The sequence below is a fragment of the Phyllopteryx taeniolatus genome, chromosome 11 (assembly GCF_024500385.1).
Source record: "Phyllopteryx taeniolatus isolate TA_2022b chromosome 11, UOR_Ptae_1.2, whole genome shotgun sequence".
Classification (NCBI taxonomy): Eukaryota; Metazoa; Chordata; class Actinopteri; order Syngnathiformes; family Syngnathidae; genus Phyllopteryx; species Phyllopteryx taeniolatus.
Window position 1 is genome coordinate 14139129 of NC_084512.1, and position 13489 is coordinate 14152617.

Here is a 13489-nt window from a genome sequence, read left to right on the forward strand (position 1 = left end):
AAGACATGAGGGCAGTTGGTGTTAGAGAGGAGGATGCAGGAGATAGGCTTACATGGAAAAGGATGACACGCCTAACGGGACAAGCCGAAAAGAAAAGAAGAAGAAGCATGGTTAACTTGAATAGCCTCTAGCTCAAAGCATAACTGTGGATGATTGACAGGAAAATAAACAGAGAAATTTTCCAAACTGACTGTGTTACTTAAACAGTCAATACCGACAAGCAACCACAAAGCTGAAGATGCGTTCTTATGTTACCTTATTCATTCCATTGCTATGAAATACCATAAGGGCGTGGCAAACACTTTCGACTTCCCTTGCCATTATCTGAGTAATTTTACATTACTTAACTTGGTAGACTAATGGTAAATGCTGCCTTTCGTGCCGGCGACACAGGTTAGATTGCCAGGCAGTGCCCTAATACCCAGAAACTGCTGGTTGCTTCAGGAAGGCTGTAAAGTAAAGACATTGTTTCATGGCAATTCATTTGACATTGTTTCCTATGGGACCAATTGTGAAGGTTCCAATGTAATTTTGTCACCTTATCTTGTCAGGGGACAAAACATACCAGAAACAGGTCTCAGTGTGATGCAGTGCTGTTCTACAACCAAAATAAAGATTAATTCAAAGCTCTGTGACAATAGCTTTTTTTTTAATTTTAATTTTTTTTGGTAAAGGGAGAATTTTTTTGACAGAGCTGTTGTATTCAATCTTATCACATTGGGCAGGTGCACATAATGAATTGCCCAAACATATCCTCATTCTTACCAAACAGAAGGTAGGGCAAAATGAAAAGTTCAAAGTTGTTGTCAAACTGAGGCGGTATCACACTCTTCCTATCACCGAAGAGTTCCACCAGACCAACAAATAAACAGACCAACCCCTTCCTGACCTCAGTGTCACATAGTTAGTTGTGGTCCACCAAAACTCTGCTGACACTTCTATTATTTCCCGTGCAACTGTATCCCTTTTTTCTAGAAGGTAACAAAGTTACAATAAAAATAGAGACAGGTGTCGGCGGGAAAGAGGAATTCTAAGTGGAAGCAGTCAGGTTGGGCTCTGCTTGCACCATTGTTGGACTTGCAGCTATAAGCAAGAGAGATCTGCACTGCAGTCACTGTCGTGTGGGTCAGAGAGATGCCTGGGAATTAGAAGCAGGAGAGTGTGAAGCTAAATGGGGAAAAAAAGGGGGCTGGAAACAGGCTAGTTGATGCAGATAAATCTACAGGACATGCTAATCAGACTGCTTCATCATAGCGGGATATTTACTGAATCTAACGATGCGCTATGAGATGCTGACAAATCATCAATTAATAATAATAATAAAAACAAATACATTTCTGTTAAAGTTCCAGATAAAGGTTAAAAACATGTTCCTTTGTCTTTCACCTTAACCTTTGAATTTCACTGGCCTTCATGCTTCGGTGTCGTCAGGGTGACAGGGTGAAGTCGTGCAGCTGTCAAAGTGGATTCAGGGCTCATCTAAACGATACCAAATACTCTTCTCGTGTTTCCTGCTATTTCCCAGAAGCCTGTTAACAACTTGTGTTTCACTTTAGAGGGCACAATAAACACAAACATGTCTGTTGAGCTAAGAAGGTCAAAGTCTGTCGAGAGGAAAATAATTAACTAATATGTCTGACTGTCAGACTGTACCAGCATTCTCAATGAAGAGCTCCTTTCCAAAACGAGATGAACATCCCCCCCCCCACCCAAAAAAAACCAAATCGATTTTGCCTTGCCATTTTATGGTAAACAAATACCTTTCTCCTTCTTATACATCTTTAGAATGAGCTAATGAATGGTTTTAAGATGATAAAATAAAGTTTTTTTTAAATTTCCAATTCTGCATCAACGTAATTTTTCTCAGAATAGACCAAAAGGATTAAATGTTTCGGAAAATAGCTCTTCCAACATTGTGCATCTAAAAAAAAGCAGCATTACTTGCAGTTTGTTTGTCATCAATTTACCAAAGTGCTGAAGATATGGAGCCTGCCAAATAGAGTAATATATACAACATGGACAACACAATGGATGTATTTTAAAAATTTGGACTTCAATTTGGATCATCAAGCGTTGGACATAAGATATGATTATTTTAAATCATATGTTGAGCTCCAAGGTTAGAATTGTAAACAGTTTTCTATTAAATAACCAAATATCACATATACAGTATTAGAATGACATTGCAAAGTTATCAGAACTGGACAACATTGGGACTGCACAACTACGACGCTTACATGCTCCAATTTCATGTTGTTGCATCACTTAGTGCCTTCAGTGTTTAACATTATGGTATACTGAATTTTTAATTGAGGAACATCGCTTTTGTTTAGGATTTAATAGTGGGGACTATAATGTATCTCCTTGTCATGGAGAAAATAATTGTGATTAAAAAAAAACCAACAATCTATTTCACTTATCTTGGATTGGTTATCTTTCTAAGTTAGTAGTAGTGTATTTAAAAAATAAAAAAAAAACTCTGCTCAACTAGGAATTTGAATAGGGTTATTTCATCACTCCAGGAAATTAATGCCTAAGAGTTTGAAGATCTATAATATATAAAATGTATAGATCAGATGAGAATTGTGACTTCGAGACTTAGAGAGACATAACGAGGTACATGTACCTAATAGACCTTTTACATCAAGTCATCTTGTGCCAAATAAATTCAAAATGAATAAGGTTTATGCTCAAATACTGTAAATTCATCAAGATGTGAGAATTTAGACGTATTAAAGATGTGACTAGCACTAGATAGATGTACTTCATTGACCTTGGCACACAGCTCATTTAGTGTTGAATTTAATTAAAAATGAATAGGGTTATTCTATTAGTATGAGAGAATGATCCTTAACAGTTTGATCAGTAGAACATCAGAGAACTGACTGTCAGAGAGGTGACTAGTGGCATTTATTGAATGACCTTCCCGTGTTAGATTATAGATGAAAGTATTAAAAATGAATGGGTTTTTTGTTTTGATGTCGAACAATGATCAGTGAAGGTAGGAAGAAGATACATTTCCATGTTAAATGATGTGAAATCCTGACACCATATTGGAGTATTTCACCATATTTCAGTATTTGGCGTGAAAGGCAGCATTTACCATTTGTCTCCCAAGTTAAGTAATGTAAAACTACTCAGATAATGGCAAGGGATGTCGAAAGTGTTTGCCGCGCAATACTACCACAACCTTTGATTCAAATGTGATAAGGTGAAGAACTTTCAATTCATCATAGTGCTGTTAAAGAAGTCGACACTCTGTCATGGTGGTTATGGCTCCTAATGTCATTAGCTCTCTCTTTCTCTCTCTCTCTCTCTCTCTCTCTCTCTGTCTTGCTCACACACACACTCATGGTTCACTCCTGCTAGTAGAGGTTGTTACGGCAACATTAGTCACTGTCAAGCCAATTGTAAAAGTGTAAAATAAGTATGTCCTCTTTAAATAATTGAGTTATTGCATCTGTGGGCTGACACATGAGTATACACTGATGTCTCGGCTGGGGCTTTAATCAGTGGTTGAATTGTACGAGCAAAGTTATGATATAATGACAGTCAGGAGTACATGCTTTGTGACAATACAAAAAAGGGGGCCTCCGCTGGATTGGAAGGATTAAACTGCAGCGTACAGGTCCACAGGATGCGCCGTGGAGGCCCGGGAAGGAAAAATAGTAGCCATCATAAACAAGACACGACCTTCAGAGTGACAGAAAGCTCTCGGAGCTCAGAATAGAGAAACTTAATTCGTCTCGAATCAGCTTTCATTGCTGCCAAATGCAGCCCAGAGGATTATTGTTCAGCATTGTCTCCCGCCCAAAAAGCACAATAGAATTTCATTCCATTGCATCACTTTGGTTCTTTTTCGCTACGGATAAACAGAGAGACACTCTTCTTCGGCGCATTCATTCAGCGCGGCAACACCGGGGAAGCCGTGGGCATTAGCATGGAAGGCGATAGAGAGTTAATCTGTGATGTGATGAGACCGCCTGGCAAGGTCACACGCAGGCCGACCACCAAGAACAAAGCGCTTCAGTGGCCGCGATGAATTCATTCACAGCACATCTTGCAGATGAGGTGATGACACATATCTCCATACGTACACCATAAAGTTAAACGGCACAGATGAAACAAGGCAGATTTGATTTACTTTTGCTGCTTTCCTCCCTGCTAGATGATAAACGTACTTATATGGTTAAATTAAGCTTGGAATTGATATACGTTGAATTTATTCAAACAGTCCTTAAGTATCTCGCTGAGGCTTTTTTAAAGTGTGCTCTGTATTCAAGTCAGCCGTGTCGAGTGCAGATTACTGTGCACAAGGCACATCATTACCTCCGGAAACCCCACTCGGGGAAGACTTCATTTTTAACTTGCAGCAGAGCTGCAGGAGATTTTTTTCTTCATTACTTATTATCTACAAAGTTGGTGTTGCTTTTGTATGTTGTAAGGTTTCTAAAGCAAGATCTAACTGTTGCATATATCTATATATTGTAGACTTTACACCGATTTTATCGGCCTGATCGGTATCGGCCGATAATTAGCATTTTATGCTGATCGGCTTTAATGTCATAATTCGCTGATCCGCTCAATGACGTCATTGATCGGCTCCACAAAAGACATTTACTCCGAGTCGCCATCATGCAGTATATTTGAATCCAAAAGCTAGTTTATTTGTAGCCTTGTCGCGTGTCTTTTGACGTAGTACTGTAAATATCTGACGGCCAATAAAGAACATGTCAGCGGTGTGGGACAGACAACACGTAATGCCCGGATCAGACTACAAGACAAATTTGCTCTTTCACGATGTCTGACTACTGCAATAAAATCTTGTATTCCGATACCACCAGATCCCGTTTTTTTACGATCATTGGGCTTTACCTTGTTAACTCAAATGCGACCGGATACACTCGTTACCGTGGTGATGACAACAAGAGTGGATCGCGCCGATGGTATTATAAGGACAAAATAGAGAAAAACGTGTGTTGGTGGTCACCGGTGCTCTGGACAGGAGAGGGCGTTCGTTTAAGGCTTGCTTGAGGTTTGTTCACATACTTTTAATACGATACGGCTCGCAAGCAGGCAACAAAAACGTTATGTAGTCTAGCAAGCTAGTGCTAGCGCTATCAGTTGTACGTAAACATGCCGCCGTTCTGTCGAATCATGCTCTAAAGTTTCAGTGTGGGTGAAGTAATTTAATTACAATGAGTTCGCACCCATTATTTCTGTCATGTTGTATTGTTTGTTTGACCTGACTGATTAGAATACACGATCTGACTACAGTAGTGATTTCCAACCTTTATGGAGCCAAGGAACATATTTTACACTTGAAAAAACTCACGGCACAAAAATGTCACAAAAAGTGGATACATTAATTACTGTATTTACTTCCTGCCATCTAATAGAAGACCATTCATTTGTTCTGTCTGTCACTATGCCTCACTGGAATCAATAGATGAACAAAGATGCATTAGTTATTGTAAATATATTTTTTGAGCAATTAAGTACACAAGTATATACAGTAAATGAACAGGTCATTTAAATACACATTGCTCCATCTTGTGATCGGATCGGTGATCGGTTATCATTTTTTAAAACTCGCTGATTGGTGAGCAGCCCCAAAAATCCTGATCGTGTAAAGCCTAATATATATATATATATATATATATATATATATATATATATATATATATATATACAGACATAAATCCTCAAAAGGTGTAATTAAATGAAATATTGAAGTTAATTGAAAATGGAGAAGGGTGCTTCACAGATATAATATTTTACTCCAATAACCTTGTCTCTCGTACAACATTTCATTTAAAATCAACAGGGTTTTATTTTAGATTCAAAACAATATTACCTGAAAGTTGGAAGAAGATTAGTTCGGACCTAAATAGCACGGACAGAAGTGTCGAATAATACTGTATGTCACTTCATGGGGGCCACAGTTAAGACTGCTTTCATGATTTTGTAACTGAATTACCAAATTAACAGAATAAATGTCCTTCATAAAAAGAGCATCAGGTTTAAGGTATAATTACTTCAACGTGTCTCAGGGACCCAAGTGAACTTGAGTGCTAAAAGATCAGCACAGAGCAAAATGTCGTAGCATGAACTTGAAACATTTGAAATAAAATTATGTAGGCTGTCATGATAAGAGATGTTGCTAAGTGGTTCTTTTTGTAATGCGATCCTAAAGAAAAAATCACACACGTCACAGTAGGATTGTACTAAGTGTATCAAAGTTGCCCTCTCCTGCCCTCTGTTTGGCTATACAGCCTGTCAGACTCGATCAGTACCGTTTGAACTCAGATGTCTGATCGATTACCAAGGCCAATTAAAGTGTGACAGCAGCTATTTTTATCCAGAATAGGGCAGGACATGTTGAACTGCAGTTACACACTCCGGAAAAAGAGCTGGATAACAGCCGCAACTGGGTATTAAAGTGGAGATTTCTTACTCAAATATGCATTATGCTAAGATATACAGTATTTTACTAAATAAAACCAAGTCTTGTAGCGTAAGAGTTCATTGATGAAGAACTAGTTCTTGCTTAATAAAGATGTAACTCTATGCGAATGTATTCTTAAAGGATTTAGAAATGGTTTACAAATTACTTCTTTTTTTTAAATGCTTTATAAATACTTATTAAATTGGAAAGCAAATAAGGGTTCCATTATCAATTATTTTTAACTCTCTATAAAGTCTTTCAAACAGGATTGTGAAATCACATGATGGTACAGACCAGCTACAATAAAACTACATTACCAAATATTGTCGCAGTTTATAGTTTTGCAAAAAAAAAAAAGAAAAACGAAAAATATCCAGAGACTAGATTTGCAGTGTTAACTTGAGTACCTGTCAATGACATTTTCAGGGGAAGAGCGGCCCAGGGAGCACGTGGCACACAGTGGCCCAGATGTTCAGTCGGTGGCGGGTGCGGCGGGTCCTGATTCGAACTCCACCAGGCGGAAGCTGCACTGCTGCATCCGGATAACGGCAGTGCAGGTGCGGAAGGCCCTGTGGGGTGTCGCCATGGTGATGTGTGTCTGCTCGTCGTGGGCAGGCTCCACCCAGCTGGCCAAGCTGACCTTTAAGCACTTTGACGCCCCTTTCATCCTCACTTGGTTCGCCACCACCTGGAACTGCCTCTTCTTCCCGCTCTACTACGTCGGCCACCTGTGCAAGAGTCCAGAAAGGCAAACGGCCAGACAGAGATTAAGGTGAGTGCACAAAACACAACATGACGTAATGGAAGCTCCATGTTGAAATGAAGGAAATCCACTCAATAAAAGCATGCACAATACATGAACAAACCTCTTAAGGTCAAATTTAATTGCGCCAGTGTAGCACAAGAAGACTGCTTGAACGTTTGTTAGACTAGTGATATCTCAGCTGATGGGTTGACACCCAAAAGCGGGTGGTGGACCCATAATGGGTGGGTCGCAGAGGGGTAGTAAAAAAGTTATAGCGTGTCCTCGACAGTGCCAACATACATTGTTTCGAGGTTATGAATAGCGTGCAATGAACTAGTTTGCGCAGTGGTGTAATAAGAACACATGGTCACTTGGCACAAGTGAATGCCGTACTTCCTGTTTTTCATTGGATTGTTTTATATTTATCAAGTGTTTTTCATAATGTAATGTCATGTAATGTTAGAGATATCCAAGAATTGGGCCTTTGTTGACTTTGACCAGATTGGGGAGGGGGAATGCTATTATAGGTATGCGTGCACCCCACCACAGAAGTATTAGCACACTCGGCCACTACAGCAACAGGAAGTCAACATGGCGGACGATAGGCAATGCTATGTGTCCGTTCATACAGACTATAGTACTGTATAGTAATGTGTTGAAGCCAGAGTTCTGAAGTTCTTCCACACCAAACCCATCCAAGCATGCCTTTACGGACCTTTCTTTGTGCACTGGGGCAAAATCATGTTGAAAGAGAAAAAGAGTCCATTGTTCTTTGTCCAACATCCCTGACATCGATGGTCTTCATAAACACTTTTTTACTGTGTTGCCTCATTGAAGTACTGATGTCTGATATTCCATTTTGTACTTACTTGCAAGCTGTTAGAATCTTTGGAGCTAATATCCCCATTGCTGAGGCAGCACAACCAAAGTATTTGACCTTCAGCTCCCTTCTTCACAACGCATCTGCTCCGTCCTTCTCCTGCCTCGCATGAGACAGCTCCCTCACCCAACCTAACTTGTGTTTCATTTTTGCCGTCTTCTCAGTTATCAAATTGTTTCTTGTTACTACTCTCCATTCCAATGAGTGTAGCTAACACTTTAATGGGGTGGTGCAGGGGGTTAGTTAGTTAGTTTGCTTACAGCAAGAAGGGCGGTGTTAGGATGCAGCTTTGAAACTCCCAACCTCGAGCCTTTCAGAGTGGAGTTTGCATGCTGACCATGGAGGACATGCAGCTGTTGTTCATTCATGTCGTGCTTCTTTTCCGTTTGACAAAAATACTGGGCTGGCAAGCATATTCCAGTATATATTGTCGTTGTTGGACTGGAGAGATAAGGAATGAAGGTCAGTCGCACTAAGATGTAGAGTATGTATGTGAATGAAAGGGAGGCCAGTGGAATGGTAAGGTTACAAGAAGAAGAGGTTGCCAAGGTCCAGGAGTTGAAGTACTTGGTATTAACTGTTCAGAGTAACAGGAAGTGTGGAAGAGAGGTGAGGAAGAGAGATGGAGTGCGTGGAGGGAAGTGTCAGGAGTGATCAGTGACAGCGAAAGGGAAAGGAAAGGATTAGAGGACAGCAGTGAGACCATTCATGTCGTATTGTTTGGCGATAGTAGCAATGACCAAAAGGCAGGAGACAGAGCTGGAGGTGACAGAGTTGAAAATGCTTCTTGGGACCGACAGGATCAAGAATGAGCTGATCAGAGGGACAGCACAGACTGGTTTGAGAGGTCAGATTGATTGGGACAGTGGATGTATGGGTCGGAGGAGGCTGGAAATGGAGGCAAAGAGGAAGGCCAATGAGGATTTTACTGGATGTGGTGAGGGAAGACCTGCAGAGTTAAAGTAGAAGATGCAGATGACAGGCAGACATGGATAAGGAGGATTTGTGGAGAAAAGGTTTAGAACTGATAAATATAAGAAAATGTTTGCTCCAGTTGCACAAAATCCTTGAAATTGCCACAAATTGCCGTCATGATGAGACCTATGCGAGGGGCCATATTTACTTCCATATTCATGACGCATGCATAATGTCACGACCTGTTTTGTGTGCATGTGTGTGACATCACAGACTCACCCCGTCCGTCCATAGTAGAAGTCGCATTTGTTTTTGTAACGTGAACAACTACATAAAAACTTCAGCCTTAACAAAAAAATCCTAATTGGACATCATGCCCTGCAGCGTGAATATAGCAAGAGCATGTAAAGTACAGAGCTCATCCCTCTGGACTATTTGTCGTTGATTGATGGAGAAATCAAGCACTCTTGCTCAAAAAGACCCCAAGATACAAGCAACATTTGGCAGAAGTGATGGATCTGCTTGACAACTGCTTCTAGGAAAGGAAGTTTTACTTCACACCTCTACTTCTTCCTTCCTTCCTCCTACCATCAGACAAAACAAACAAGGACGCGTGCACTCACACACTCAGACCCCTTTGTTGCCACAAAACAAGTTATCTTAAAACATCACGTGTCCTTCCTTCAAGGACATGCTTGTTTTATTGGCTGCACACCACCACACCTTCGCAGGAGCGTTACCCAAATGTGTTGTTCGACAATCAGAGCCAGGAAACCTCAAAAGCCTCCGCTCAGTCAGAAATGATAGTCAGCATTTTCCACAGCTCGCCAATTATCTACCTCCGCTGGGCTGCGGCAGAATGCATTAAATACTAAACACTAACTATAATAATAAGTAGCGGAAAAAACTCTCTAATAAAGTGGAAAAAATTGAGGTTGTTCTTTTAGAATTATATTATTAAATGTGTATTATAAACAGAAAAAGTTAAAGTGAAACTGTACACAGATTTTGTCTTTTTTAAAGAAGATTACTACAATGATAATGTATGTTGTTTTCTAATCTAGTCTCTTTAAATAGCTAAATTTAGTATGTAAATTAGTGAGGCTCAATGCACAAGATTTCTTTGTGATAAAATGGTATATTACTTTGTCAATATTGTTTTCATACAAATATGCATTGTTTTTATGTTAATTTACCATTTTTTCATTATTATTATTTTCAAAGCAATCTCCTGTCAATTTTCCCTCACAAAACAGTGTACAAGATAATACCAAAATCTAATCTCTACCATATTTTAGAATCAATTCACTCTTGTATTGTTTATTTTTGCAAATATTAAAAATAAATTCCCTCCCTCTGTCTTGTGTCCGCATAGGGAGTGTTGCCGCTTTTTTGGGGACGACGGGCTGACCCCCAAGGTGTTCTTTACGAAGGTGGCCCCCTTCGGACTGCTGTGGATCCTCACCAACTACTTGTACCTGCAGGCCCTCAGGAAGATCAACACAACTGACGTGTCGGCGCTCTTCTGTTGCAACAAGGCCTTCGTCTTCCTGCTCTCCTGGATTGTACTGCGAGACCGCTTCATGGGTGTCAGAGTGAGTTCACAGGTCATGTTTGGTGCAAATTTGGAGCGAGGAAAAACAAAAGTGTTTGATTTCAATGTTACAAGATCACCATAATCTTCAAATGCAGAATCTCATTTGAAAAATGAACAAGGTCAAACTCAAAGCAAATTGAAATTCAATATTCATTATTTTCCAAAGTCTCAGAGGATGAAAGAGCCACATGCGGCTCTGAAGTCCGCAAGATTGCCGACCCCTGCTGTAGTTGCACAGTCTATACATCAGCATGGCGCTCACAGGGACCAGGTAGCCCCCAAGGACCACATGAGTAGCCTGCGGGCATAGAAAATGTAAAAAGAAAAAATATATATATTAGGAAGACAGAAAGTGCGAAAAACAGTTTAATGCTATATCTCCTCTACATATATAGATATGCTTCTGTCTTCAGCAATTATCTTCAAACATGTATAATGTACAATATTTCGAAACAAATCTCTAAATTCTCTTTACAGTGTCTCAAATATCGACTGCCACATTATTATCAGAGCATGTCCTGCTGTGTGCACAAATGAACGCTTTCAAATGTTTGTCTTAGTTTTAGTCAACCAATGCAGCTCTGTCTGTATTTACTGTCACTCTCTGTTAATTGATCCAAAACACCTGAGTCAACACGTTGACACACACAGCAGGGAAATGTTGCAGTGTAACTGAAACGTGCTAGCATGCGTGTCTCTGTGCGTGCACGTGTTACGGAGGGAGCAAGGGAAGGATTTAGCTCAGTGAGCCAATGCATTTCCTTCCTGCACACGTCCTCTGCAGGACGGAGCCCCCTCCTCCTTTTTTCTGTTCCCTTCACACACCCACTCAAACATCTCTCCTTCTTCCCATTATGTGCGATGAAAGGCGTCCATAAGAAGGAATGCCAGATATAATCCTACTTCTCCTTCTCCCACCCACAGCCTCTCTGTACGTCTTTCTGTCTATCTTTGGTGGTACACATTGCAGAGTTCGGATGTCTGCAGCAATGCAGGGGATGCTGGACCAGTTTGTCATGAGCGTGCACAAGCAAACGTGCACGAGCAGAGAGACGCTACATCATCCCTCTGTGATGTTGTCGGCATGAGCAGATAGAGCTATTCTATGGGCTCGCTTGCGTTGTATTGTGAAATCCGACGTCTGGGATTACAGCTCTTGGATAGAATGATAGATGGTAAATTCAACACATTAATATTACATGATCACCTCACTTAATACATTATTTTTTTCTGAGAGAATTGAGGAAAATTATCCACATTACTTATGTATCAATATGTGAACAGCAATAATTAAATTAACAATGTAATTCTCAAAACAATATCAGCAGTAATACAGTATATTTAAGGGTTGAAAATATGTTGATTTTTGTTTTGTTTAAATAATCTGACACAATTGTGTGAAACCAGTTGACATAAAAATGCTAAATGATGCAATTTGTTTTTAATTACATTACCGTGGGTCAAACAGTTAATATACACTATATGTGCAGTGATAAATATAAATTAGTAGACCTTGGTGTGGACGATATTGTATGGAGTCATGCCCCTATCCCCCTTTGATCGCCCACAATATGCTGACAAACAAAATAAAGCACTGTATTAAAGTATGAGGTTGTTGACCTTGAAGTTAGCGGCAGCCCTCCATCTTGACTGACAAGCGGCCTGCAGTGCTGAGAGAACCATTTTGTCAAAGGTGGCACGCCTGCGACGGATGTTAAGAGAGTTTTGGCCCAGTACAAACACACAGGCCATTTATCTTCCTGACACCTCCTTAATGCAGAAGTAATCCACTAAACTGGAGCAATGCCTGCTTGCAATCTGTATAACAGTGAGGCCTGTACAAACGTACGATCTTGGATTTATCGTGCGCTACTTTGAGGTTGTTTGAGGATGGTGTGCTTCCTGCTTTGGCATGATGGCTTACAATGGAAATCAATGCAAGACAATCAAGTACTAGAACACCACAGGAGATTCATCTGCTGACTTTGAAATAAAGCTCATGCATCAATTAAGACCGCAACAAAGTGGAGGCCATCTGCAGCAGCGGTCAAAAAGTCACCACGCTGTGAACGCCATGTTGTTAATAGTCTTTATCTGTCTACAGATAGTGGCGGCCATCTTGGCCATAGCAGGCATCGTCATGATGACCTACGCCGATGGCTTCCACAGTCACTCGGTCATTGGCATCACTCTGGTCGTTACTTCAGCATCCATGTCTGCACTATACAAGGTAGAATTATTTTTTTTGCCATGGTTGGATTGAGCTTTAGTTCGGGAAACAGCTTGACTTCTACCGTATGTTAAACTTCCATTACTAATTCATCATTTGTAATTCACACTGAATAGCCATTTCATTAGGTAAACCAGAAAAATCTAATGAGATCCAATATGAGAGCTGTATCAGTTATCAAATAATGTTTTTATTTTTTTTTTTAACAAAGTGCTAAATAACACTGAACAATGTTTATTACTGTGATAGGAGTATGCAGTGATGTAGAAATGCACTCCATAATAATATGAAGCGGTATTGTGCATATTTTGCCCCTTTCATGTAGCTTAATAAGTTCAAAAAAACTGCTCACGAGGTCAATTTCCATCAAGAATTGTGTGTGGTTATAAAACAATGTAAGAATTTGCCGTATAAGTGCAAAAAAAAAATTAAAAAAAATTTGAAAAAAATATTTGGAGAGAAATTTAGCTGATTTGTTCTAAGTTTAATTGACATTTCTGCCAAATTATTATTATTATTCCCCCCCAAAAGTTTTAGTCCATTAATGAAGATATGTTTCCTAGAAAACTTACATTAATAAGTGCAAGCAACCCTTTCTGTAAAGGGATATTTTACACACAAACAATAAATACAAATATTACATTTTGGGGAAAGGGCCCATTTTTGAGACCACT

General features: G+C 39.8%; 1 protein-coding gene across 4 annotated transcripts in view; it reads left to right on the top strand.

Moving 5' to 3' along the window:
• The window catches only part of slc35f3b (solute carrier family 35 member F3b), a 52020-nt gene that overhangs the window by 34786 nt on the left and 3745 nt on the right, over positions 1-13489 (top strand). For 3 of the 4 annotated variants that reach the window (XM_061789504.1, XM_061789505.1, XM_061789507.1), the window contains 3 exons: positions 6875-7220; positions 10364-10583; positions 12690-12815. In XM_061789504.1, the coding sequence (XP_061645488.1) occupies positions 6875-7220; positions 10364-10583; positions 12690-12815 (692 nt within the window). The remainder of the gene's footprint in view (positions 1-6874; positions 7221-10363; positions 10584-12689; positions 12816-13489) is intronic. The other variant, XM_061789506.1, reaches the window with a different exon arrangement.